The sequence below is a fragment of the Crocodylus siamensis genome, chromosome 8 (assembly GCF_052110815.1).
Source record: "Crocodylus siamensis isolate JL-2025a chromosome 8, ASM5211081v1, whole genome shotgun sequence".
NCBI classification, from domain to species: Eukaryota; Metazoa; Chordata; order Crocodylia; family Crocodylidae; genus Crocodylus; species Crocodylus siamensis.
This window is the reverse complement of record NC_143402.1, coordinates 21,518,832-21,546,682: the sequence shown is the minus strand read 5'-3', so window position 1 is coordinate 21,546,682 and position 27,851 is coordinate 21,518,832. Positions and strand designations below refer to the sequence as shown.

Below are 27,851 nucleotides of genomic sequence, written 5' to 3'. Positions count from 1 at the left end.
CCCACATTCTCCTTTTCAAGAGTTGTCTATTCTTTATATCTGCCACGTTTTGGAATACAAATACTTTCCAAAAATAATCCCCTCAAAACCTAGCAAATCCTGCTATTTACTAATCTTTTTATTGCCTTGGACACGTGTTTGGTTTTAAAGCACAAACCTAGATTTCCTTTGAAGTGAGTAATATATCAGTAAATAATGTACACTGGTTTTCATTTATTAATAAATCTCAAGTTCTGTTGAGAGCAAAGAGGTTAACAGGTTGAAAGAAACCTTTCTAGCAGTGCTCCCTTCTGCTGCACTGTTGCTAATAGCAAATGTTTAGAGTATTTTTGCTATGAAGTACTGCCAAAACTCTCTCTCCATGTATAACTGAGAGCAGTAGAAGGAGCTGGCTGAAGATGGAAGAGCTAGATAAAGAAAATGAGATAGACTACCATTATCTTTTCATGAGAAACATCCTGGTAGTGTTGCATCATTTTTACCTAACATGGTCAAAATAATGTCCATAACCATCAGTTTTGTCTCAACTCTTTAATCTCTAGGAAAGGAAGAAAAAATTTGAGAAGGATGGTGAGAAATTTTATTCCATGCTGGATCGCCATTTGCACTTATCATCTAAGAAGAAAGAATCCCAGTTACAGGAGGTGAGTGTGATGTCTAGCAGCAATGATACTAACTTAATTGGACTTCAGACTCCTTTTCAATAATAGATTGAAAATGATAAGTGATGAAATCTAGGTAAAGTTACTTCTGATAGAAATATGCCATGGAAACTTAACTGTGCAGTTGCTCTACTGACTCCTCCACCAACATGGAGTAATTCTATCAGATCAAGCTTGAAGTCCCTTTACAAGGAAGTATAGAAGAGATTGTGTAACCTTGTGACTGTCTCTCTATAGTGTCTAGATCATATAGAAAGATTTGTTTCTACTGCTTGTTTCTTTTTGCTGAAGCAAGAGAGATACCTGCTTTGAGATCCCAAAGTCCTGTGATGCCAGATGGAGGCATTGGTATGCTTGTATTATCTCTGCCAGCGCTGTACTAATCGTGTGGCTAAATAGGGAAACTTCGGTTTGCAGCACTCTGCATCTGGCGTTTTTCACAGCAATTAATGCGCTTCAGAAAATCTTGTCCTTGCAGACTTATGCTAGGTTCTGATTACATATGAGAGTTGGAATCTGCTCAGACAAGGTTGTCGAAAGAAATATGCCTTCTAGTAATACCTGGATCCAAGTAATGAAAGCAAAACCTGCATTCAATCCTTTTGGTGATTTTTAAGAAGGGATGGGTGCAATTTGCAAACTAGCATACAGACCGTACTAAGGTATTGCCACTTCTTAATCTGATTTTTCCCTTTCTGCCTCTCATTCAGGCTGACTTGGTCGTTGACAAAGAGAGACACAATTTCTTTGAGTCATCACTTGAATATGTGTACCAAATCCAGGAAGTGCAGGAAAGCAAGAAGTTCAGTATTGTGGAGCCAGTAAGAACCTCCCGTTTTCTTTCTCGCACTCAGATTTATTGACTTGCCAACACAAAGGGTAGGAAATTATTTAGTTGGGTTCTGTCTTAGTAAGGAGTTTATGTAGGCATCTGTAATGAGGCCAGGCCAAACATGCCGTTAACTGTTGTTTGCTGCTGCTTAATGAAGGCTAAGAGAAATAGTGGAAGCTGCTTTCACCTCTAAAATTCAAATTTGCCTAATAAGCCGGACACCGTAGCTAGCTGCACATTTTGCCAAGAAGTGTCTTAGTTACCTTGCTTGGTCAGCAGTAGTTTTCAAACGTGGGAAAATAACAATAAACATAAGTTTTTAGCCATCTGCCCGAGTACAGAGCAGTCAGGTCTCAGCTCATCACTCCAACAGGAAGCCAGTGAATCGTAATGCGTTATATTGGTTAAATGAACAGCTTCATTCTGATGTAGTCTCATCAAAATAGGTTTACGTGAGGAAAAATTCTGAATGGAACTCATTGAATAAACTGTCCTTAAATATTTTGCCCTTCTTCCAACATGTTCTTTCATTTCCTTTAATTTTAGGATGACAGCCAAGGCGCACATGTAGCACCATAATTACATCATCTCTCAGGGGAGAGACTGTCCTGTGCCTTGGGAATCCTTGGGACCTTGTGGGCTAGTTATGTCAGGCTGAAATCAGTCCTCAAAACATGGGGAAAGCTAGCATGATGCCTTGTTAGAGGATAGGTTGACAGGATCTGGTCTATATCTTATCTTAGTTAAATATTGCATGAGTAGGTGGTGCCCTGAAATAATCATATAGACGTGCTTTGAAAAAAAATCACCACCCAAGCAGTTCTGGCTACTTTCACTGTCAGCATGCTGGGTACAGATCAAATCTGCCTTGGGCTCCTTTCACACTATTGCAGATTTTATTTTATGGCTGCTGTTAACAATAGTTTTCTGTTAAGATCACACTTCCTGCCCACCTATTGCTAGATTATACACCGCTGTTTCAGAAACAATGGCTAATAAATTCTTTCCTGTACAGGTTTTGGCCTTTCTACACAGCCTCTTTACCTACAACAACCTGACAGTCGAACTCACGCAGGATTTCCTTCCTTACAAACAGCAACTTCAGCTCAGCCTGCAAAATGTAAGTTCCCTTCCAGCTGCACCTTTTGTAAGCAAACTCTGTCCTGTTTTGTAAACTAAATACTGCTAATATAAGAGTTTTTTTGAATGTGGAGGGGAAGCAGCTCTTCTTTTCTTGCTGGAGCAGGTGCAGAAATTGTCTCTACCATAAAAAATGCCTGGCTGAGAATTTATTTCCTCCTGCGGTTCACCTGGGGATTCTTCAGGTGCTATTCTTGTATACGAAGGCCTGTGCTTTAGGCCAGAAAGAAAAGGTCGCCTCATCTGACCTTGTATTTAACACAGGCCATGGAATTTTGCTCACTAATTCCCACCTCAAACCCCTTGTCTTGTGAATATTAGACCACGTTTTTACAAAGACATCCAGTCCACTCCATCTGTTTCTAAGCTTTTCCATTGCTTAATTACACTCTGTGTTCAAAGATCTATGCCCCATTGTATGCTCATTATAACTCACTCCAATCTGCCCTCTCCGCCCCTTTTTACGTTGTTCCTTTGCTTAATTACACTCTCCATTCAAGGATCTGTGCCCTATTTTATACTTGTTATCTTTCATAGCCAACGTTCATTTTGGAAGAACAAGAGCTGTGCCAAGCCCGTTATGCATTTAATTCACTTTATATTTTCCTAAATTAGTTTCTGAACACTCGGATCTTATTTCTGTGGGCGTTAACATGGTTAAAATGTTCTGTTGTGGTTCCTTCATGTTGAAAAGAGACAAGCTCTAGCCATGGTTATGTTACCTTACCTTTTTCTGACACTGTGTCCTCAGCTCTGGGCATGTGCTGTTCACCATATTTGACTGGCAAAGACTAAGTTTTCATTTAGTCTGAGTTTTTCCTGAGTTTCCGTACTACTGATAATTCCCACAAAAGAGGATGAGTGGCCATTTTGTGTGTGTTGGGAATTTGAGGATCAGCTACCAAATCCATACATGTGAGACCTGCCTGCAAAAACTGTCAAAATCTGAGGCTGAACTTTTGGCCTGGTATTGTTCTTTCTTGCTTGTTTTCGAGCACAGTTCATTTCTCTCTCTCTCTCTTTCTCTCTCACCAGACAAGGAATCACTTTTCCAGCACACGGGAGGAGTTGGAAGACCTGAAGAAAAGGATGAAAGAAGCTCCCTTGACCTGCAAACTACCTGGGCAGCCAACAATAGAGGGTTATCTCTACACTCAGGAGAAATGTAATGCCTTGTGTGTGAATCCATACGTGTTAAAGAAGCGCAGGGTCAGCTGCAGGCTGTATAGCATACCTATCTACTTATCCAAACCCTGCAAGCTTCATTCAGCCAGCAGTCAGGGATCTGTATACAGAGGTATTTTTAGCTATAGGAAGTACAAATGTTGCCATGACTCAGTTATGCAGTGGGACTATTACTGAGCCAGCAGCTCATAGGTTCAGAGGTTCACACCTTTCTCATATCTAATGCTCTAGCTCAGTGATTCTCAGGTATGCTGAGGTGCCTTGAGATCCTTTCAAGGGTGCCATGCAGTGTTAGCCTTCTTAGGTGTGAATACATGATGCACAAGAGAAACTCAGAGATTTCAGCTAAGAATCCGTAGTGTCAAAAACATTCTGACCTGTTGTGGTCTTTCTGACTTCTTGCAAAATAATTGCTCTGTTATTTTTTCTGTACTCAGAAAAAGAATGAAAGCTGAGCACTGGCATTTTCCAATGGGTGCCTTGAGCCTAAAAAAGGTTGAGAACCACTGCTGTAGCTGCACACTTAATACCTTCCCATGCCACATCCCAACTTAGCAATAACTTTAAGTGCAGTACAGCCCCAGTGTAGCTGGGGAAGGTACTGTTCCAGACAACATCTTTGGACTGAGAGTACATGAGCAAGTTGCTAATTGCCTGGTAATTACATGGGTGTGATTCAAGAGTCCATTCTAAAGATGGGCAGATTCAGACTTGACGATTCTTTACCAGAATACACTTGGGGTCCTGACCAATATTATGGTATCTCCCTGAATAAGGAGGATTTCAGTCCCCATAACAGAATCTGCTACTCCTAAATACAAAATATCTCTCTTTGCAAAATATCTGCAATACCACTACCAATATTCAACTCACTGCTTCATCCCATACCTGGAGTTCCCTTGAAACTGAAGTGTGAGTGTTAAAATCTGTCCTGTCCTGTCCTCTCCTTTTCCACAGGTTCATTTGAGGCTAAATTTATAGTTTGTTCAGAAGGCACATACCAGGTTTCTGATGCTAATTTTATAGTGAGACTGTGGGAGTTTATGTCCCTCCATCCTCTCCAGATGTCCTCTCTCCCCACTTTTGGCAAGCTTGAGGAGCTGAGTGTTAGTGTTTTGAGACTGTCCAAATAAATCAATCTGTGTATTCAGAAGTATACCAGAGTGGATATGTAGGTTAGGCACACAGCAGAAAAGGCATCAGTGTGTCTTTTGTGTGCATGGTAGTCCACCAAAGTTGTGATGAGGAGTTACAGTTTAGTTCTAAATACTCCCATAGACACGAAGGAGACATAGAAGCTGTTCTTTTATTTATTTTATGCTTCTCATGAATCATGGTGATTTGTGTGTCCAAAACAAGGCAGTTCTGGCATTCCCAAAGATCAGGACAGCTGTTACATTTGTCACATTGGCCAAAGCTCATTCCTGTCCTTGGTTCTAAGATAATACTTGTATTCACAGCCTGCAAATACATCAGTTTTGTATTGACATTTAAAATGCAGAGGAGACATTCTTTCAGTCATAGAACTAGCTGGCAATGTAGCATTTGAAGCAAGAAACCTTCATATACATTATTTCCCTGCTGCCTCCATATTTTCCATCTCCTATGTCTTTCTACCAGATAGTTCATGCAGTGACTCCATCTGGTGAACAAGTTGTAATGTACCTAGTTAGTGGGGATGAGCTTGCTAGGATAAAAGCCCTCACTGGGTGTGTATATACACCAAATGTTTACTGTGTAGTTGCCTAATTATCTCCGCAGTAAATATCTCAGTGTCTACATTTGCAGTGCTTTTAGGATGGAGTAAACTAATTAACCCCACCATAGGTTAGTACAGCACTTGTAAACACACATTCTATACAACAGCGGAGTGTTTTACACTGCAGCAGTGCACAAGTAGATGCTGATGGGGCTGGCTGGGGCAAGAGGATGCTATAGTGCGGGGCTGCCTGTCGGCTAGCTCTGTACTGAAGCATCCTTGTGCCCCAGCCACCCCCTCTACAGTGTGTTGAGCTGGGTTGAAGCAGCCCTGGCTGACAGGGAATCATGGGGGTTCAGACCTGGCTCAACGTGCTGTGGTCCTGGGCACACATTTAAATACGGCACCCAGGAGCAATAATTTCCGGCATGATATATTCCGGAGTTTATTGCTGTGCATTAATTGCACATATAGATACACCCACTGACAGCTAATAATTGGTATGGTCCTATGATGAAGTCCCACCCCCCTCTACTAATTCATGTGCTTTATATCTGTCAGTGGCTTTACTAGTACAAACATTTACAATTTCAAAAGCTCTGGCAGGGAAGCTAGTAAGCAAGATATTGGGCCAGGGCTGCAAACTCTTTTAATTTTATAACCAGATAACTCTACTTTTCCCTTGTCTGTGTCACTGCTAAATAGTCTGATGTTTAAAGAGAAAACACAAACATGGTAATTCTGGACCACAAGTAAATTTTATATGTTCCTGTATGATTATGAACTATATTTACTGCCTTTAATCTTTTTTCCTATGAATTGGATAAAGAAAACAAACACGGCCTTTTAAATATGCTATTTGGTGCTTTTTGTTCTTTAAATATTAACTGAACATGTAAAACTACTTATTTAGAACAATGGAAACACAGTGGAAAATAAACCTTGGCATGATATTTATATAGATTGAAAGTTATAGTTGAATGTGCTGCTGTTTTTTCTCTGTCCACAAAAGTTGTCAGTAAAGAAAATACAAGAAATGTTAGTGCTGTCCATTTCAAAGCAGATATTCCAGAGGGTTGGGTTCTTGCTGACATGGCCAGCCCTGGATGACTTGCTATCATCCACTCCCACAAACACCCTTTCTTCCCTTTTTCCGTCTGGGGATACTGACTGGTTCAAGATGATAAACAATGCTCACTTTCCTCCCTGATTACTGCTGCTGCTATCAGTAACCAGGTTATAAATAAAACTGTAGTGAATAAAACATCTGTGTACTCTGCAGCCTATTATACTGAGGCCCTGTACCCATTATTAGTACTCTGTATATTGAGGAACTGCTTAATAGCCCCAAGTCAAAAGTAGGGTTCTAGGTCCCATACAAATGCACAGAAAATCACATTCTCTCCCCAAACAGTTTACACTGAAACCCAAACATTTTCTTAATTGATGTTTGACTTTCTGGTTTTGTAGGGGCCCTTGGCATATCTTGGGTGAAATATTATTGCCAGTACGAGAAGGAGACAAAGACATTAAGGATGACTCCTATGGAACAGAAGGCTGGAGCTAAGCAAGTGAGTGTTTTTTTCCCAAAGAAATAGCTTGCAAACAGCAAGGCAGGCACCTGGTTCTGGTTTATTTCCTTCTTCGAGGAAGCATGTCTGTAAATAGCCCGCCTGCATGAAACAATACTGTGCACAGTTTTTCAGTTTGTAAAAAGTATTGATAGTGAAGTAAGTGTTGGATCAACAGGTCTGAAGATGGAAGGGCTCTTTCTAGGCACAGGACAGATGTAGCAGAAACAGATTCAGTTAATGCTTCCTTCCCCTGCCACATATGTTCCTCAGTCATTGTTGAGCTGAAGAAATCAACCCCATCAAGAAAAAGAGAATAAGACATTTTCTGGAAACACTTAGCAAGGGCATTCATTGAACTTGCTGGCTAGATGGAACTGTTAACATCTACTGTATAGCTAAATATCTTCAGAAATGCTGAATCATGTCCAGGCTTATAAAAATACCAGTTAATATCCCTTACAATCCGTTGTGCCAAAAATGTGTGTTCTCAGTACATAATAGAATAATGCAGCAATAACTAATGCTCTTAACCCCGCCCCCCCCAAAAACATATGGTATGTGCACAGTGATAACAGAAAGAAATAAGATGCCTTGAAAATGTTCTCAACACAGTTGAAGTCTTTAGAATCTATTTGATCCAAAAATCTTTCCAGATGACAGATAACAACCATTGGGCAAAGATTAATTCCACATTTGTGCACTAATGGCTAGCTTCTTATGGGTTTGCAAAAAACACAAGAGGGTGATATTTGGGCAACACATTTTTTCCAACTGAAATGGCTTTCAGAGCTGTTCCTATAATGGTTTGGTTCATTACTGCAGCTGCTGGTAACTTGATACTAGTGTAGCATGACCTGTGAACCCCAATACATATTGGGATTCCATTGCATTTGACACTCTACAGATACATAGAGAGACATGATCCTTGCCTGGTCTAACGGCATTAGTGACCTGTTTATCGTAAGCAACATTTCTGCCATACCAATGCATAATGAAAGACTAGATACTGGGACTTTAAACTCTTATTCACATTGTAATCCTAGTAAGCTGCTAACTCGTGTTACGGGGAGAAAGCCTGTCTTACTAAGCCAATTGATTTTTATCACAGTTACAGTTTGGCAGACTGGTGCACTGTACCATCTGCCATCATGCTACAAATACTAGTTGATTAGCAAGGCTCATGCTGAGATTGCACAATCATTCCTTATGTCTCCACAGATAGTAGGAAGATGGCCAAAGGATTCTAAAAATTGTACTCCTCCCTCCAGATTTTATTGTGCTTTGTTTTGGCTTAAATGTTTCTCTCTTTCCAGGGCACCTTAGACTTGACCTTGAAGTCCTGCGTAAGGAGAAAAACTGATTCTATAGACAAGAGGTTTTGTTTTGACATTGAAACCAATGAAAGGTGAGCCGGAGGGCGATTTGCTATTTTCCCATTATTGTAACATTCAAAACACCATTCGGATTTCTTGGCATGTCCTTTGTGTGTTTGCTTTCCTTTGCATGGGGCTTACAATTCTGTTGAGTGAGGGTGAATCATCTCTGAATATACTAAAATCTGTTTTATGTGCGCAGGAAGAACATGTAGGGAATCCAGTGTTCTTTGTCCTCAGCCTGTAGTCCTGCTGCCTGAACCAAAGTCCATTGAAACTAATGGGAGTCTTGCTGTTAAATTGAGAATGCACTTTACTGGGCCTATCTTATCCTGTGACCTCCCTTTCCGAGGCATGAAGGGCCCTGACTTCCCATTGTTTTCAGTAAGGATCAGGTGCTTGTACTTCTTCATGCATCTTTAACCTTGATATAGCTACAGTATAGCTATTTTACACAGCTGAAGCATTACCCCTTGGATTATTTGTATGCCATTCACTATAAACCATATAAACCTGTTTCCATGGACCTCTGAGGTGGTTTTATAGTAGTAGGGCATGAATTAGGTTGGACTTCTAAAAGAAACCAAGTGCTTTGAAAATGATTACTTGCAAAGGGAGCAGAACTCAGGATTAAAGTTTAGAGCCTTGGGTTTCAGATTGTGCATTCTGGAATAACATGCAGTCTTTGAAATATATGGCACTGCACTAAATTTTTTGTTCGTTACTCAAGATGCTTACCAGGGAGTCTTACCTGCACAAGGGTGACAGAAGGCTGAAGGGAGTTTTGCCCACTAATGATAACGCATAGGATGATTATTATTGACAGTAGCAAGGGAATAAAAGCATATGAAGGCTGACTGTCATATACATGGCACTTTGCATTGGGCAGTCTTCCTGAATCTCTGGCCAATTCCTTCAGCACAAGGGAGATATACTGGGATCACCCCAGAAAACTGTGATCCAGTCGTGTATATGAATGTGTAGTCTGTGTACACAGTGACGACTTTATCACCACATGAGAACTCCACCGTAAGATTTTTATCAACCCTCAGCCCTCTTCTTAATGTTAGGTAACATCATGCTAAACTCATTTGTCCCCCTATCTAGAAAATTGATATGATAGCAGTTAATTAAATATGAATTGGTGAGTTATAGGAATGCCAGTGGGTAGGATCTCACCACTGCATTGTCCACCATTTGACTCAGTAGCTAGTTCTCTAGATGAACTCTGCACAGAGTAAGCTCTGGTGGTCTGTATCTGTCACGTGTTTGGTCAGATTACCTAGTCCAGGGGTCCTTTGTACCTGTCTCCTTTCTTGCGTGTTTTCCATGTGTCTTTTGCTGGATATGTAAAAAATAAAGGTCTCCGAAGTGCTTGGCAAAAGAGGGAGGAGCAGTTAGCCTGACACAAACTAATGATTTTTCAGAAACCCTTTGTTGACAACTGAAAAATTGTCAAAAAGTGTTCCCAAGCTTATAAGTGTGAGGGCAGGCTGGTGTATCACTGCTGGGCATTGCAGTCTGCATGATTAGCTCCCTGTTGATGAATACAGGAAGACAATGTGTGGATAGGTTGATTTAGGGATTTCTCTACCAGTGCTATCAGCCTGTGTGTAACTTCCACCCCTGTGTGTCACTTCCCTGTGTTAGTAATATTGCAACAGACACCTGCTTTAAAAATGTGTGTGTGTGGTGGCCTCAGAACACCACTTATATTCAGTCTTGTGTAGTATTGAAATGGCTTCCAGAAACATACTCTCTGCTCCTAGAATAAATTCCTCTGTGCCTTTTTTTGTAAAAATCCATACAGGTCTGCAACCATCACATTGCAGGCTCTTTCAGAAGCTAATAGACGGCTATGGATGGAAGCCATGGATGGAAAGGAGCCAGTAAGTATTCCAGAATTGGTGCCTGGTTGATAGATGTGCTGTGTGCAGTGTCCTCTAGCGGTGTAATTTTGCACGCTTAGATGCATAACATACTGGTAAGGCTGCTTAGAGAGCTCATGATATTGGTTGTGCAGTCAGCAACATCACAGTTTTTGTGTGGTCTCAGTGGAGGAAGTAGAGCTTTAAAGATACATTTTCACATTCTTCATTCCAAGTGGTGTTAGTAGTCAGAACCATGCCGCACTGTCCACTTTTATTCTGTGGTATGATATATCATTTCTGGTAGTTATACTGGCCTACAGCAAACGCCATAAAACTTATTTGGACATATGGGAGATTAGAGCCTAATCCGTATGAAAGAACAGATTGCTTATTGTTTGCTCTTGCTTGTATATCACAGCTGCTTTTAAATCTAGTCTGGCATTGTAGACATCCTATTTGTATGTGCTCAGACATATAAGAAAACAGTCTGAGCATAGATTTTCCAAAGCTGTCTGTGCTTCTTTGTTGGTTTCCGTCCTTTAATCTAAGCCCAGCATAAACTTCTCTGTTTCACAGAATTTCCTGTAAACAGAAAGCACTGTGTGCAATGTGAGTAAACATATTTCCTGCCATTTCCCTACATCCCTTGGCAGCTCCTTTTCCTTAAACAGCCCAATGTTATCCAATACCTTTGTAAAAAGACTAGCACCTAATTCTGGCAGAAAGCAGAGTAGAATTGGACCTTACAGACTAACCAAAGTAGAGAGAAAGAGGGGGGGGGGATGTCACATGCTTTTGTGACCTGAAGCCTGCTTGATCCATCAAAGTCCTTTTTTGCCCAGAGCTGTATTGATGGTGAGAAGCATGAGGGGTGGGATCCTAGCATAAGGACTGTTTGGTGCCCCCTGCAAAGTTTGCTACATGTTGTAAAGCAAGTCAACTGTGTGGGAGTTAATGCAAAACCCTTATAAGTGCATTTTCCTGGATCCCACCTGGTGAATTACTCAGGCTCCAAGTACAACAGTGAAGTAAAGGAATGACAAGCTTGCAGTAATTATTAGAACGGTGCTTTTGTCGTGGAAAATTGAGGAGAATCTCTGGTTATGTCAGGTGTTTTGTAAAAATAATCAAAAGGCCAAGCTAAAGCTGTTCAAATTAGCCTTTGCCTTTACCTGTCCTTGTGAAAAGAAGGCATTTTTTACTGGTAAAATGCAAGATTCTGTGTCAGAAGAAAGTGGTCTCTTTCATGGGCAAGTCACTGCATTTCTCAGAAGTTTTGTTTTTCACCTTTAAAACAAAGATAACACTTAACCCATCTATCTTCAGGCAAAACTGTAAATTTCTTCTGTAAATTTACTCATTCTCTAGAATGAGTAAAATTATCCATTGTGAATTGATTATCCAGCAACTGTAGCCTTTTTTCACCTTTGCAACTCACGAGTCACGCTCTCAATTTCCGAGAATTTAGATGTTCAAAAAATAGTTTACACAAACAAATTTTAATCCACAGTGATGTTGTTAGTATTGTTCACTGGTTTGTGTGCTGTGATCAATAACATAAGTTACATAGTATTGAGCAAACTTCTCTATAGGGTAACTGAAATTTTTCACAACAGGAGACCAACAGGTAATATTTGATTTTCATTTTATATAAATTAGTAAACAATCTTGGTTCCTGTGTTACCTGGGTGTCCATATGAAGCAAGCAAAGAACAGGTTGTGTGAATATAGATAAATATTAAATAATGAGGAGGGTGAACTTGCTTATGATGGAAAGCCACTGAGATTCTGAGTAATGTCCAGTTTTCAACCAGCTTCTATAAAATTTGTTACTGTCTGAAAAGGGCTTTTGAACCTCTGGGAGGAAAGATACCAAGTAGCATTTTTGAAATATACACATGGTGTTTTGGCATAAGGATGAAGAAAACTATGTATTATTATTCTGTGTAAATAAATGTAGGCCTAACTACATTGCTTCCAACCTGATTTATGCAGTATACCTCAGGGGTAAAGTAATGTTTTCAGTATGGAAACAGGTGCTCCAGTGAAACTTAGGGAGGCTATAACTCCTTTGCTAAATAGAGATTTACATGCTGTTTAATTATAAGACAGTTTGCATTGGAGACTATAGATCTGCTGTGTGCTTGTGACTTGCCTGCACTCATTTAAGTAGTGGTGGATTTTCTTTGGGAAGTAAACCACAAGTCATGCCTGCTTATGTTTTTCTTTCTTCCCCTTCCTCCCTTTTTTTAGATCTACCACAGTCCCATCACGAAACAGGAAGAGAGTGAGTCCTTCATGTTTCTATTCCTCTGAAGCTTAAGAGCTGCCTGTGCTGAAGCTGTGCAACTTAACTTGTAGATTTGCTTATTGCTGCTCCTTCTGGATGAAATGCGTATTCCCTCTGCTCAATGAGCTAAAAACACTACAGAGCTCTTGGGGTCTGATCCTAAAAGATGCAGGGTACCTTTATGTCTCTCAGAGTTGAGAGAGTTCAGCCCTTGTGCAGGATAAGCCCTTAGCTATTTAAGTAGAGAAGGACTGTTCTTTTGGGCAGGGATGGGAGAACTTGCTAATTCCAAGCCCTCCTTCCCCACTGGAAAAATGCAAGTTCTCGATTTCAAATACAGCTCAAAACCCTTGAACTTCATGTTCCAGTTGGTGCTAAACCTGCTGATTGTGTTGCTGTGTGACTTCTTTAATTTTATCCCCTGGCCATTCCAGCCAGATAAGGAAGATTTTCAAACCAGAATTGCAAAGCACTCAGTGAGAACACATAAGGTTTTCACTTACATTTCCATCAGAAAACATAGGAGGGAGGGAAAGAGTCCCATGGTATTTGACAGAGTTTTGCACAGTAAACCTTTGGGGGAAAAAAAAAAGAAAGAAAATATTTAAAGGATTTCTTGAAAATCCAAAACCATTGGGTTCTCTCATATCTCCGGTTTTGAGCTAGAGGTCATGAGTGCCACCTTGAATACCACACATTCAATCAGTTGACTGTGCAAATACCCACAGCCCATTACAGCTAATACTAAAGTGTTCTCCTTAGCTCTCCCCCTACCCCCTTCATTTTGCATTTGCTTACGGTCTGCAATGTGGCATCTTTACGACCACCCTGCCTCCAGTATTTCAGTACTTCAGATTTCCTACTGAGGCATCTTAGTGGGTATTGAAAAATATGCACTTTGCCTCTTAGGCATGATTTGCTCAGTTACTCAGACTTGTGTAGCATGTCCTTAATCTGTACAGCTATTGGATGGAAGAAACTCCTTTTGTACATAGTCCTTGAGACTGATCAGTCCCCACTTGGAGAAGATGAGTTATGTTCCTTCCAGCTCAGCAGTACAGATGAACTCTATTTGTAACAGCATGGAACTGGACACCATGCAGACTGGTAAATCAGGCGCTGACTCTCTGCTAATAGATGTGAGCGGGTCCTTCTGTTAAGCTACTCTACTTCTCAGGTCTCTGGTAAAGATGCCAAGAAAAGGTGTGCTCCTTAAAACTGACTTGCTGGTAGCTGTGGCAAGCGTACAAGTCCTTGCAAGAGAGTGCACTGAGGAGAGTTCATCCATAGATTTCATGAGGAAATGTTTCTTGTCAAACCAATTACTCTTAATGTTAAAACCAAATTTTAACATTAAAGTATCAGGGCCAAGGAGAAACTTTGCATTTTCCACAAGAAATTTTGAGATGAATAGTTCCTGGAAAATAATAAAAAAAAAAGGTTGGGAAGTTGGAATGGTGTTATATTTCGAAACCAGATTTTCAAAACCAGATATTTCCATTGGAATTTGGATTGAAATCCAAATGAGTAAAAACTTTTTTTTTGTTTTTGTTTTTTGACCAATCGCATTTTGAATGAAGTTTTTTCCATTTTGAAATTTCCCATCAAAGAACTTTTGTTTTCCTGGCTGACTAGCTATAGACATGATCCAAATTCCTTGGAAGAAATCCTGCTTCTGATATAAAGTTGCCATGAGTGAGATTTTAGACAGCCTTTTTCCTCTCCCCAGTTATAGTGATATTTGAGAGGAATTCAAAATACCAGTTTGCCACAGACAGACTGCTACTTCAGTGTACAAAACCAGTGACATAGTAACATATAGCATGGGCCCTCTTCCTCAAAACTTCATTATATAAACGGTCCCACCAAAGTCATTAGGAGGGTCAGTGTGACTAGAGATAACCCATTTAAGTAAGTTGAAGGACTGGGCTCTAAGAAACAAAGTAGGATACCACTGAGGTATAACGGACTGACTTTCTTGGGCATCGCATTAGTCCGAGGTGAACTGTAATCTACTTAAAGAAGATAGAATCAATCAAGCAAACACTATAAGAAACAGGCCGGCTTTTTGCCTGCCTTTTCAGGGGTCCTGGTTTTCTCCGATTTAAAAAAATCTGCAATTTTTGGTTTAAAAAAAGTAACCCCAAATCCACATTTTTCCATGATTAAAATGAAACGCCACTAATATAGAGAGCTATATATAGCTGTGTTTCATTTTAATCATAGAAAAACGTGGATTTTGGGGTACTTTTGTAAAAACAAAAATTGGGGATTTTTTTTTTTTTTTTTAAATCAGAGAAAACTAGCATTCCAGCTTATGATGAAAAGCCACTGCTGTAATACTATGTTGGTTAATCAGTGGGAAGGCTTGTGTTCTCTGTTTAGTATAGATCTGTTGTTTTCTGTAATTCAGCAAGTAGATACATATTACATGCTGTTGCGTTATGGAAGAGGCCAGTCCGCAGGTTTTTTACTACACTGGAATCTGCAAATCAGTTCTTGTCAGGCAGCAAGCTATGTATGGTTAAACTCTCCAAATTACAGTATTATTATGTATTAAAAGTGGGGTGGAAGCTTATTAGCAAAGCAAATTTGGGAGGGGAAAATAGTGAACAAATGAAAACAAACAAATCTTGGATAAGCTTTCAAAATACATTTGTAATTTTGCTCAGAACAATGCAGAGATATAAATACCTGACCTTACAAGTGCAAGGTGGGGCTAAATGGATATGCAGCCTTGACTTGACCCTGCACAGAAAAATATTTGCATACTAGGCTGTGGCTGCGGCTGTGCGTTTTACACGTTTGGATTGGAAAATGTAGTCCCTAAAAAAGCAGCGAACTTGGAAGGTGAGACCCTGCGGTAACTTCATCCTTGATAGGTCTCCCCCAGTAACTGCATGTGACGCGCAGGCAGCTAACTTTGCTTCCCTTTGTTTGAAATAGTGGAGTTGAACGAGGTTGGCTTCAAGTTTGTAAGGAAATGCATCAATGCAGTAGAGACAAAAGGTAAGAAGATATCAGCACGGTGACTGGAAACCATTTGCTTTTGGCATTTACTTGTTTGAATGGCATTTGATTGCGCTGTGATTTCTTCCTCATGACAAAATTGCCATATAAAAATCAAACTTTTTTCACTGGATAAAGAGCGTATGTCAAAATGACAGAAACCGTGTCTTCGTAGAATACCTGCAGCAGCACACACTAGTCAAGGTTGAATTCCCACTTTCTTTTTGATTTCAGTCATTCCTCAGTTTCTCAAAAACTTTGCCTTTAAGTTTGAAATACCACATGATTGGTACCAGACCACAGTAGAACATTTTCTGAAACTATTTTCAGGCATGTGTCAGGTGAACATAAGGGGGTATCTTCAGAAAATAAAGATTTATTTAAACATAATACGTATGTGAGGTTTAATTTTTCAAAGCATTCCTGCGGGTTTAGCCACAACCCTGTCCCCCAGTCTGAAGAACAGTAATCTGCTCAGAAGTAGTCTGACTCTAGAAATCCCAGCCATGCTGTATAACCACTGGCGTTTGCAGGAAAGGAAACATAGTTGAGTAAATAACGCAAACAAGTTTTCCAAATATTGGTTCATACTTTAAAAGAATCAGCTTTGACTGTCTTTACTTTCTCAGTGATGCCAGCAAACCAATTTGGTAACAAACTAGATTTAAAGCGATGTTGCAGGACTGGCAAGAAGTCAGTTTCAGATTTGTGACTAGTCATCTCTGAAATCTGACTCTAAGCGTTGCACTGATCCAGTCAAAAAACAGAAATGTCCCAAGTGAACAGCTCAATTTACACTAATGAATACTTGCCACCAGTTTCTCACATATTAGCTACATGGCCTGAGCAGTTTGCAGAAATATTTGATGACTCATTCTGCCTAACAAATGCATTAGAGGACAATATGATCAGTCTGTGGCCAGTTTTGTTTTGTTTTTTGTTTTATTTACAATTATTTGTTCTCAGTTGTTCATGTGGTTCTTAGGGTAAGTGTTTCAATTCTGCAACAGACACTGACACCCTCTTAGCTTTTTAGGAGAAAATATTGCTCCAGTAGATGGCGCTTTTGAACTACCATAGTCTCAAAAGGACACGAAATGAATGGTTTTCATCTTTCTCCTGTCCAGGGATCGTTACTGAGGGCGTGTATCGAACTGTTGGCAGCAATATCCAGGTGCAGAAGCTTCTGAATGCATTCTTTGGTAAGCGTTAGTTATTCTTAAGTGACTGAATTGTCATGTTTTTATATTTCTAAGGCACCGACAAAGAAGATTAGCTTCCAAGTGAAACAGACTTCTGCACACTTTTGCAGAGAGATCTCCCTGTGCTATTTGCCTTCCAGGCTGCTGCTGTTCTCTGCTAGCTCTTCTGAAGTATCATTTTTCATTCTCCTTTTCTGGGCCGCTTTTCCAGGCTGCTCTATCACCTAGTCCTTTAAGCTTTAAGTGCTGCCAGATTTAGAGGAGTAAAGGAAACAGTAACGCAGCAGGGGAGTCACCTCGCAGCCTTTGGTGACTGCAGGTGCAAGTACAGACAAAAGCATAGAGATTATTCATGTTGCAATCTGGGCCCCTTTCCCCACCCCCAGGTACATAGAGCCTGACTGTCATGTACAGGAAGATCCCTTTGCTCTCCTGTGGCAGGATAAAGGTCATTAATGCAGATGAGAATCGGACCTGAGGGGTGATTTTCCCTTTATATACAGCAGTTTTTCTGTGGCAGAGAACTCAGAAGGTTTACAGCAGGTCAGAATCTTCTTGACACCATAGCTTCCTATTTGAAATCCCTGGCTTTATCTTGTAAACCATGTTTCACACTTAACAGTGCTAATATTGTGTGGCACTCAGCAGCTCCTCTGAAAGGATTTCAAAGCCCCTCACCTTCCTGGGGTACCCGAGTTGAGAATCACTACTGTAGATACCAGTTATTTATTTTAGTCACGTCTTTTGCCAACCTGTAGGGACAATTCCAATAAAACAGCCACCAAATATGTCCACTGTTAACAATCCCCCACTCTGCCTCCTCTATTTTAAAAGAACCCAGGATAAACAGACAGGCCCTTGCAAAATTTTATGAAGGTCAACAACATTGGGCACCCTGGACCACAGCAAGGAACATGTCCCATAGTCTAGATCTGTGTGCTAAGAGCATCTTGCTCTTAGACCCAAATCTGCAGCTTGGGAAACGATCAGCTTAATCATCAAAGCATCAAGGCACAAAGGCAAAGGCAGGTCTGTAAGATACCCAAGACCTGAATCCTTATCATGAATATCTTGCCAGATAGGGGAGACTATATAAACCTGGAACACAGGACAAGAGCTATGTCCATACCAAACTTCCACATGAGCAGACTTTAAGACAACTGCCTTTACATCACTGAATAGACACATGATGTAAATGTTCTGTTCAAAGGCTGCTAACGCTGTGATTATTTTTATTATTTTAAACAGCTTGCTTATCCTGATATGTCATTTTATTGGCTTCCCACCCAGTTGGAACGCCAGAATACTATGCGTAGTTGCACTTTCCTGATGATTAATCACTGAAATTTGAAAGTGTTAATTTTTTCTCAATTCCTACCTTCCCAATCCATAGTCTTGATGGGCAATGTAGTGTGTACAGTATCCATGAGTATGGACAGATACATTATTCTGAGTTAAAAGTGCAGAGACTCACAGAATGTCAGCAGGTGGGTAGTAATTATTCAGCATGCCTGCTGCTGTCCTGGGGCAAGTGGAAGCCAGACTGTGTGGGTCCCTGTTTCATCTGGGAGTTGGCAATGTCAGTGTAGTTTTCACTGGCTGCAGGATAGGAGCAGACGCCCAAAATAGTGACTGAAGAGTAGTTGACATGCAGTAAGTGTTTCTTTCTTCCTTTTAACTCAGCATAATTTATTCATCTGCCCATGCCCTTAGGATTTTCCATACCCAACCTCTGTGACTTATGGTGGAAGTCAGTCCCTGTATTATTTTGGCCATGCTAAGGCCACATCCTTTTCCATCTTCCTCCTCCCCCTAATTTTAAACACACTGTCATCCTCTTCCCTCCAAGCAACGTCCTCTCCAGAAGATCAAGGCCACCAGCGCTATCATTGGTGTTATGCTTTACCTGACCAGGAAGAATCACCAGCTTCCTTTACGCGCCACTGCAGGCTCCTCTGCCATGAAAGGAAATCCTGCCCAAATGTATTTTGATATCCATTTAAAAAAACAGGGTTATTTCAAAGCTAATTTATGTCTTATTATTTTACATCCTTTTCCTCATCAAGATCCAAAATGTCCAGGGAATGTGGATCTCCAAAGCAGTGACTGGGACATCAAGACCATTACCAGCTCATTGAAATTCTACCTCAGGTAGCTTCATGGGTTTCTGTCTGGTTGAGATTGCCCAAGGCAGGTGAGAGAGGTGGTAACTAATTAGTAGCCTAAGTCAGGGGCTCAGCAAACTGCAATATACTTTAAATTTATTTCAAAGCAGTCTCCTTTTCTTTTCTCTGTAAATAATATTGTAACATCAAGCATTTTTCATATTCAAAATGCTCTAGAGACATTATCCACTTGCTGTGTTCCCCACTCATGTTACTAGAGTCACTGTCCAAATGTCTCTTAATAGGCAGGGGATAATCACAGCCCATGACAGAAAAATTGTCATGTGGAAAGTTGGCGGCAGAGCTGGAATGGGAATTCAAGATTTCCTTATTCCCAACCCTTGCCCTGGTCACTAAGGAACAGTCTGTCTTCTGCCTCAGGGAGGAGCCAGGTGGATGAATATATCAAAAGAAAGCTAACATCAATAGCAGGAGAGTGCTCCCATTTTACTAAGAAAAACAATTGTGGGGAGGGTGACGGAAAAACACCAGAACTCTTTGAGCAAGGAACGTAGCTTTTGTGTTTGTCTGTTTGAAAAGTGCATCTGTTTTAAAAACCCTATACACAGTAGAGCATAACTCACAGGGGTCAGGAAAGGAAAGCGAGCTGGACCTCGGGAGTCATTGGTACTGGAGAGCACAATGAGATTATACCTGCTGCTGCTGCTTGTGCAGTAATGAGATCAGAATCACAGCTGCTCCCTGGCTCCTGGAGGAATTCAGTATTCTTTCTCTTTGTTTCAGGAACCTGTCTGAGCCCGTCATGACATACAAGCTTCATAAAGAGCTGGTCTTGGCTGCCAGTAAGTCCCAGCAGCTTCCCTCCTGCTTGTCTTGTCCCTACTTTTCAGCATTCTCTCTGAATCAAAGTACTGCATCTCCCTATGTCTCTGTCTCTCTGTCTCTCTCTCTCTCATAACGAGAGAAAATGCTGAGTGTTTTGCACATGGCGTTCTAGCTCAGGTAGAAGTGTTTTAGACAAGTTGCAGAACCTGTGGTGGGCGTCTTTTTTTTTTTTTTTTTCTTCACATGTGCCCTTGTACTATATGGGAACCAGTGAGGGCCAGAGCCAGTGCAGCAGCCACATCCATTTAGGAACTGATAGGGATGGGAAATACTATGATTTAGCCTCTGGGATACTGGGTCTTGAGACTTCCTCTGTGCCTTGCTCATCAGCAAGTGACACTTTATGTTTCGGTACGTCAGGGAGCTGTGGGATTGGTGAGGGTACGGCATTTTGCAGGATCACTACATATTGGAGCACGTTCTCCGTGAGTCAGTTGACATCACTTCACTAGGGTACACTGACCTACACCATGTGGGGATCTGGCTCACTGTATTTAGGTAGCAGAGCCTTGCCCCTGCTTCTTCTGGTTTCTTAATTGGTTTGAAGGGAAGCACTCCTAAAAGGAAGCACACCTTTTCTTCCCCTCATGCCAGTCACCTCTCAGCATGCTTCCCTGTATCTAGGTTTAGAGCTCTTCAAGTGCTCTCAAGGTGGGCCTGAGAGCCAAAGGATATTTTTAAAACACTCTAAAAGCAGTTTTGTCCTCACAGTTGATTCTGGACAAGTTTTTTAATAGTTAATAGATACAGGAGGTGACAGATGTTTGTGGCCACAGCAGCTCTCACAGCCCTTGCTGGCACTGGAATTTATCCTGGGATGGTGAATTCAAAAGACCTGCTAGTGTGTGAAATGCATTTTTCTGCTGGGGCTTGTAGTACTAAGTCACAGACCCGGCTGGCAAAGGTCAGGCAAATTACATGGGTATGCTAACAGGACACAATCTGAGCATCATGTTTATTTTTTAATGGGTAAATAGGGACATAAGATGTCAGGCACTTGCAGCCAGGCAGCTGCTCAGATGTCCTCTTTGGCAAAGCAAGTTGTTCAGAGTTGCTGATCCCATAGTACCTTTGAATACATGAAATGTATTTTCCTGATGGAGCTGTTAGTGTTCACAAAGATCAGCAAACCACATGTGTGTGCCAACAGCGCCTAATTAGAGTAGAGACGCATTTCAAGCAACTGCTTTTCCTCAGTCTGCTAGAATGTCTCTTTGCAAGTAAAGTGAAATGGTTTTAAAGTAGTTGTTTAAATTAGTCCCCTAATTGCACTTGGAGCAGGAGTGCAGAGCCAGTGACCTTGGTCTTGCGATTACTTAGCTGTCTTTCTTAACAAAAAGAAGAGCAACTGTTTGAAGAAGGTACTGCAGATGGGAAACAATCCAGGTTAAACCATGCTGAGCACCTGCAGCTCTGTCTGGAATCTCTGGAACTGCGAGGGCTCAGCATCTCCTTGGGTTTGGCTCTTGGAGGATGAAAAATGTTCTTCTTCCTGCCACCAAAAGAATTTTTTTCTCTTCCAGCTGATTATGTTCAGGCCCCAAATGTATTAGTAGTTTTTTAGCTGTGATTAAACCAGTAATGGCCAGGTGGGCAGAAAAATTAACCCTCTCATCTTCCGCCATCAGAAACCTCAGCTGCTACATGAAGCTTTCCAGCTGTAAAAATCACACATCCTTCTCTTTACATTGAGTATTTTATTGATCCATACTGGCTTGTGCCCTTTAGAGTGTAAGCAGTGTGGGGCAGGGACTCTGTACTTCACCCCCCCACATTTACCCTAAGTACAGTACTGTGTTGATCTGTGCTAATAACAGCCTCAGCAGAGAGGCCATAAAAATGAGCTGTCCTTTGCTCCCAGCACTGATTTTTCTAGGTGATGATTGAGATAGCATGGGTAACTGTGAGGAAAACTCTGTTGTGCCATTTTTATCCATGCAACACATTTCATTGGCACTAATTCAGATATAAAATACAGCCCTGAGCATATTTTTAAGCTTGATTTCTTCTCTTTCCACTTCATTTTGTTTCTCACGATGTGTAATCTCACTCTCCTGGTGATTACATCCATTTGCTTTTGATAAGGCCCCCCCCGTCTTCTAAGAGAACAGCACCCACAGATTTGCTTTGAGCAACAGGCAGAAATTTCTGTCTTGTTTCTTTCCAGAGTCTGAGAATCTGGATTACAGGCTGGGAGCCATTCACTCGCTAGTTTATAAACTACCTGACAAGAACAGAGAGATGTTGGAACTCCTCATACGACACCTGGTCAAGTAAGCAGAATCCAATAAATCTTTCTGTTAAGCCACAGTGATAATTATGTAGCCAGAGAAACAAGCGTGTTTCTCTGTAAATTTAATTAAGCCTGGTGAACTACTGCACACCAGGGAACTCAGAGCACTTAGGCTGCATAAATTGTCTAGCTCTCTTTTCACTGCCATTTGATCGGGGTAAGTGTTATTTATTTTCCTACCTGCCACTTTTGCCCAATGGCCACTTTGTGACAAGCAGCAAATTAAAGATAACATGGTCCAAGATACCAGAACATGACCTCTATCGACTGGTCAGCCTGGCTAGAAAGAAGGTTTGTTTGAGATTTGGGACTGGTTTTCAGACCCTGGTTTTCTAGGACTGGAGGTCAGTGCTGGATGTGCTGTCGATGTGTTTGCTAGCTTTGTGCTCCTGCAAGGACTGACTATGAGTAGATTTTCAAAGCTGGGCTTCAGTCGGTAAGAGACATACTTGACAGAGGAATTAACATCTGGAATGGAAGGAAGTGTTTTGGCCATCCCATTTGGGAAAAGCCACCTCCCAATGGACTTCTGCAGAAGAAAACAAAGCTGCTTTGGTCTTGTAGTCACAAAGGGTGATGTTCATCTTGGTGCCATTTGATTCTTCCCCTTCTGTTCCACAGGCAGGAAAGCTGGCTATGCGGTCTTGGTTTGGACCTACCTCTAGTCCTTGAGAGAGATGTTATTTTTTAAAAACCCCTCCCTAATTTGGAGTCATCACTTTAAAAAGTCTGACAGAACCCATTACAAGTCCTAGTTGTGGTGTTTCAAACACCAGGTTGTGGCTTAACCTCCGCTAAACCTAAGCTGGCAGAAAGCCTTTCATACCAACAGGAACTAGATGACAGAAAGCAAACTCATTTGTGATTTCTCTACTCCCCAGTCCCAAAGCTCTGGCTCCCATTCCAGATCCAAAATATGTGGTTTCTACCTAGCTTAGTTAGTAAATCATTCACCGGTCAGTGCTTCTCAGTGGGACTGCATGTGCTGCAGAAATCTAAGGGCTGCTAAATAAACAAAACTGTTTTCTGAAACCACAGAAAGAGCTTGCCTAGAGATCTCTCTCAAATCATCCAGAGGTGTTATGCTCGTATACAGTCCTTCTTTGCTGTAAAAAACCAAAATAAAATACTATTCCTCATGCCTGCCTGGGATGAATAAAGTATTCCCAGCCAAAGGTTTCACTCAATGTGTGTGTAGCACAGAGGGTTTTGGATCCCAGAGGGTTATAAGAGGAGCTGGAGATTCAAAGAGATCAAATAACAACAGTGCCAGCACGTTGTACCCTCAAACGGCCTGTGCAGCCAAAGAATGTACTCGTCATAGCCAGATACTTGTTTTATGGCCAGCTCAACAATGCTAGGTAACAAGTCTGCTGCAGCAATACAGAGGAAATGGAATGAATTAGTCCTGCTGATTTTAAATGGCTTTTAGCATTCTCTTTTCTAATCCTATCTCTTTCTGGTTTTTTGCTTTCCTTCCATCAGCGTGTGTGAACACAGCAGAGAGAATTTAATGTCACCATCTAACATGGGGGTGATATTTGGCCCCACCCTCATGCGGGCTCAGGAGGACACCGTAGCAGCAATGATGAATATCAAATTCCAAAACATTGTGGTTGAGATCCTCATCGAACACTTTAAAAAGGTATGGGGCAGCCCTCAAGAACTTGCCTCCAAAGCTCGCTTCTGCACCATCAAGTCCCATGTGTATTTTTGCGCTCTCTAGTTTGGACCATTGGCCTCTTTTGTTGGATTCTCCACATGGTTTTTCATTGTGCTGTTTAGAAATCCAGCAAGGGGGAAGCAGAAATTGTAGCAATTACATGTTTTTCACTGTTTTGTTAAATGACTTGCCCAAGTCTTGGGGGGAAAAAAATCACTGCCTTCATGAAATCAGAGAGACCCTTCCCCATTTGGGAATCTTATTCCATAACTGTACATGAAAGGAGTTTTATACTTTCCGCTAAACCAATTCTTGGCTGAGAATGAACCCATACTAGCAGAATGACTGGTCCTATCTGGCATGGTCTAGAATGGGGCTGTTTGTGGGAGGCTTCAGCATATAACTGGCATTTTTGTTCTGTATTAAGTGGAATGCTTTGCACTACGGTAGCCCATCCAGGTGTCAAGTTTCCAGAGTGGAAGTGGTAGAGACCACAGGATGCTGATGAAGTGTTAGAAAAGTGGAGGCACTGACACAGCAGGGCCATTTTGAGTTTGCGCTAAGATTTTCCTTTTTATGGTAACTTTATTTAATATTCGCACTGGAGTAGTGCCTAGCAGGCCCATTTGTGGTTGGATCCGCACTGTGACAGGTCTAGCTGTGTACATATCTATTCACATGCAACTGGCAACAAACTGGTGTTATTCATGGTTTTCTGTGTCATGATTGAATGTTCAGTGTTGCACTACCTTAATTCTTAGTCTGTCATTCACAGTTTGTGGTAGAAAGGAACTGCTTGGGATTTTGGAGGCTGATTTGGAAGAGAATGATTGCATTCTGCGGTAATATGTGAAAAGTTAGGGTCAGAGATAGGATTAAGTGAATCCACAGGGCATTTTGAGTACTTAAGGACATTTTTTTTTGGATTCAGGAATTGAGCAGAAGCCTATGAAAGCAATTTCCTTGCAGTTCATTGACATCCCTTCCAAGGAATCTCTCACAGCCAAGTAGACGCTTAAGTTAGGATGTTCAGATTTTATGCTAGAGCATGTACTTTCTTTTTTCCTTAAAGTAGTAGAGGATGCAGGCCCATGTTATGGCTGGTACAGGGGAGCCAGGACAAATGTATAATTTTTCTGCCACCTGTGAGATTCAGAATTAAATCTTTAATTAAGCCAGTCCTCTCTTTGCTTACCTTTAATTCTTTCAATTATAAGGTTAAGTTGTAACATTTTATTAGATTGGGCTTGTTAAGTGGAACTTCAGAGTCTAATATGTCTTCAGCTCACTCATAAGCAAACAGTTCAAATGAATCTGGAAAAGGATTGATTTATTATTTATAGGGAGCAGTATGAAGGCGTTAAGGAGAAGGAAATTGTTCACTGAGTCTCCATGAGTAATCATTGCTTCAACAGTTTAAATGTGAATGCCACGGCTAAATTAAAAACTTGATCTCCCTGGAAATATCTCCCACTCCTGTACAAACCTTTGTTTCTGAAGCTGAGATTAGGTCAGTATCATTGTACCTTTGCATTATTTAAATTTGATTTTCATTTGAAAAAGCAGGAACTGAGCAGGGCTTGTGTTCACATCTCAGAAAGGTTTGCATTTTGGCACAGTTCTCAGAAGGAGCCAGAAGGCCGTTGCTACAATTGATGCTTTGTGGTAAGAGGTCTTCGTGGTTCTGCCAGTTCCACTCTTCCTCTGAAAGCCGAGAGTTGCTTTTCTGCAGAATGTTGTGGCCAAGAATGAAGATGTTGTTTCAGCAGGTTTTGTGAAACTTGTCTTGACTTTGATGCAGATAATCCTCACTATTTTAATGGGCCATTAACTGTTGCTATTAAATCAAGGACTGCTGTGTAACAGCACACTCTTTAGCACCTAGGCCAGAGGAACGTTCTGGACCTTCAAATTCAAGGGTGGAGAAAATGTATCCCCATTTTGAAAGGACAGGACCAGGGGTGTTGGAGTCCATTAAGCGTTAGCAGCTGCTTTGTGTCGCAGGATTTCAAAGGCCAGCAATCCAAATGGAACAGATCTGAGTTTGGAAGAAGTTCCTGAATCCTTGCCCTTAACTACTTTTAGAGGGAGTTGTGCGTGCACATAGCTGCAGAACAGGGAATGTCGCCTGTGTGGCTTCCAAACAAAATGAGATGGAAAAAGCAGGAGCACGTACCAAGACGGCATTCATAGCAAACTCACCGGCAAAGTCTGAGACGCTATTAACGCCCTTTGGGTTGGCTGGTGAAAGTACAGAGCCTCAACTGCTCATGTGTTGGTCTCTCTCAGCATACAGATAATCTGATTGCAGAAATGCCTGGCTCCTGTTACCACTATTATATGTTCTGCCTGGGCTTTGTGACAGAGAAGATTAAGGGGAAAGGAGCTGGAGAGCATTGCAGCGTCTCATCCCACTTCTTGACTTCACAGAGTTATTCGGCTGAGAGTGACAAAAGTGTCTCGATTAAAACACACGCAACGCATAGGATTCTGTTTACAGAAAATGACATGCATGATATTTTATGAAACAAAACACTGCATTTACTTCTTTCTGAAGTCTCCCTGAATGAGACCCTGCCTGTCCCCCCACTGTAGTACCTGTGCAGAACAGGGGCCCCACCTGCCTCTCCAGCCAGTGAGAGTCGTGTATCTCATGACAGCACCAGTCCTTCTCCAGGGTTGACTCATTTTCTATTCTTCCTGCTGTCAGAGTTGCCAATTCTGATATTTCATTGCAATTGGGATTCCAGTCCATGACTCGGGAACCCATTCCACACAGGCCGTCCCTGTTATAGTGTCTACTCGTTCAGGGCCCTATCCAACTTCTATTACTATCCAAAGGATAAAATCCAATAGCAGTTGGATTAACACCTCCGTGTAGCAGTTTACATCTCCAAACTCCTATCCAAAGTTTACTGCAATTCCTCTTCGACCGTGAAGAAAGCAACTGAATGAATGAGAGCAGCTAAATTAAGACCAACCCACATAAGTATTAAAGGCCAGATGCCCAGAATAAAATGGAATCAAATTAATTTGCCTTCAGTGGCTTCTACAAACATTTTCACTGAGATTATTTTATGATGCCCCCAGAAGAGTCTTGGATCTGAGGGTTGTTCAGGGCTAATTCCAAATAACGTGATGGTTTGTTTGGGTGCTTTTTGCAAAAGACTAAATTGGCTCTTGTCAGCAGCATGGAAAATTATTTCTCTGCAGCTGTCAGCTTCAAGGGATGGTTGATATGCCCTGCAGTTTTGTGCTAACACAGGTTTCATCCTTCAGTGGTTTGGGGTTTTTTTCCCCCTTTCATTTTCCTCGGCATAGCTAAGTGCTACATTTTAGTTTTTGAAGTGGGTGTGTGCAAAGATGCATAACAGGAAATCTGTCTAGAAGAAAGCCTCCACCATGAGACATAGCAGTATACAGTGAGGAATGCATTGCTTTCCCCAGTGCTGAGTTTCTACCAGATTTTAAGTACAGCAGAACTCTGTCTTTGTGGTGCTTTGATTGTACAAAGGCATAAGCAGACAGCTGGGGATTTCCTTGGCATAGGAGAATTTCTGAGTGCTGTAGAAGTCTCATAGCCAGCTCATCCACCATCCTGAGCTTGTACCCATGGTTTTGGTAGCATGCATAAGAGGAAGAGACTATTTCCAAGGTATTGCTGTGCTCACTGGCTCATCTACCAGGCACTTGAATTCAGTAGGCTAGCAACATAGTTTTAGAGCAACCCTAAGGCCTTTCTAAACTATGTTTGAGCAAGTGTAGAATTAGGCCCAAATTTACTGACCTGTAATAGCTTTTGGTGTGTTCCCTCCAGTAATCTGCACCCAGCAACCCACCTGGATGCAGGTTAGGACTGGCCCCCCAAGGGTATACTGTAAGATGCATTTTCTGTAGGTAGTTCACACATTTTGCTCTGCATTTAAGTTGCATGGCTTTGGGGTGTCTGTGTTGGGAATGCTATATTCAAGACTGAAGCCTGAAGCATCAGGTGAGAAACATGCACCTGAGGAAGTGAGGTGACAATCGCATCCCTGTTCTTAAACC

At 41.4% G+C, this 27,851-nt stretch overlaps 1 protein-coding gene across 1 annotated transcript in view; it reads left to right on the top strand.

The window, feature by feature from the left end:
* OPHN1 (oligophrenin 1) overlaps window positions 1-27,851 on the top strand; it is a 105,534-nt gene that overhangs the window by 65,824 nt on the left and 11,859 nt on the right. Inside the window, exons 5-18 of the mRNA XM_090059037.1 lie at window positions 543-644; window positions 1,373-1,483; window positions 2,510-2,614; window positions 3,670-3,799; window positions 6,989-7,089; window positions 8,406-8,497; window positions 10,276-10,354; window positions 12,590-12,623; window positions 15,573-15,635; window positions 16,763-16,837; window positions 18,904-18,988; window positions 19,747-19,805; window positions 22,016-22,121; window positions 23,627-23,786. Coding sequence (XP_089915163.1) covers window positions 543-644; window positions 1,373-1,483; window positions 2,510-2,614; window positions 3,670-3,799; window positions 6,989-7,089; window positions 8,406-8,497; window positions 10,276-10,354; window positions 12,590-12,623; window positions 15,573-15,635; window positions 16,763-16,837; window positions 18,904-18,988; window positions 19,747-19,805; window positions 22,016-22,121; window positions 23,627-23,786 — 1,302 coding nt within the window. The remainder of the gene's footprint in view (window positions 1-542; window positions 645-1,372; window positions 1,484-2,509; window positions 2,615-3,669; window positions 3,800-6,988; window positions 7,090-8,405; window positions 8,498-10,275; window positions 10,355-12,589; window positions 12,624-15,572; window positions 15,636-16,762; window positions 16,838-18,903; window positions 18,989-19,746; window positions 19,806-22,015; window positions 22,122-23,626; window positions 23,787-27,851) is intronic.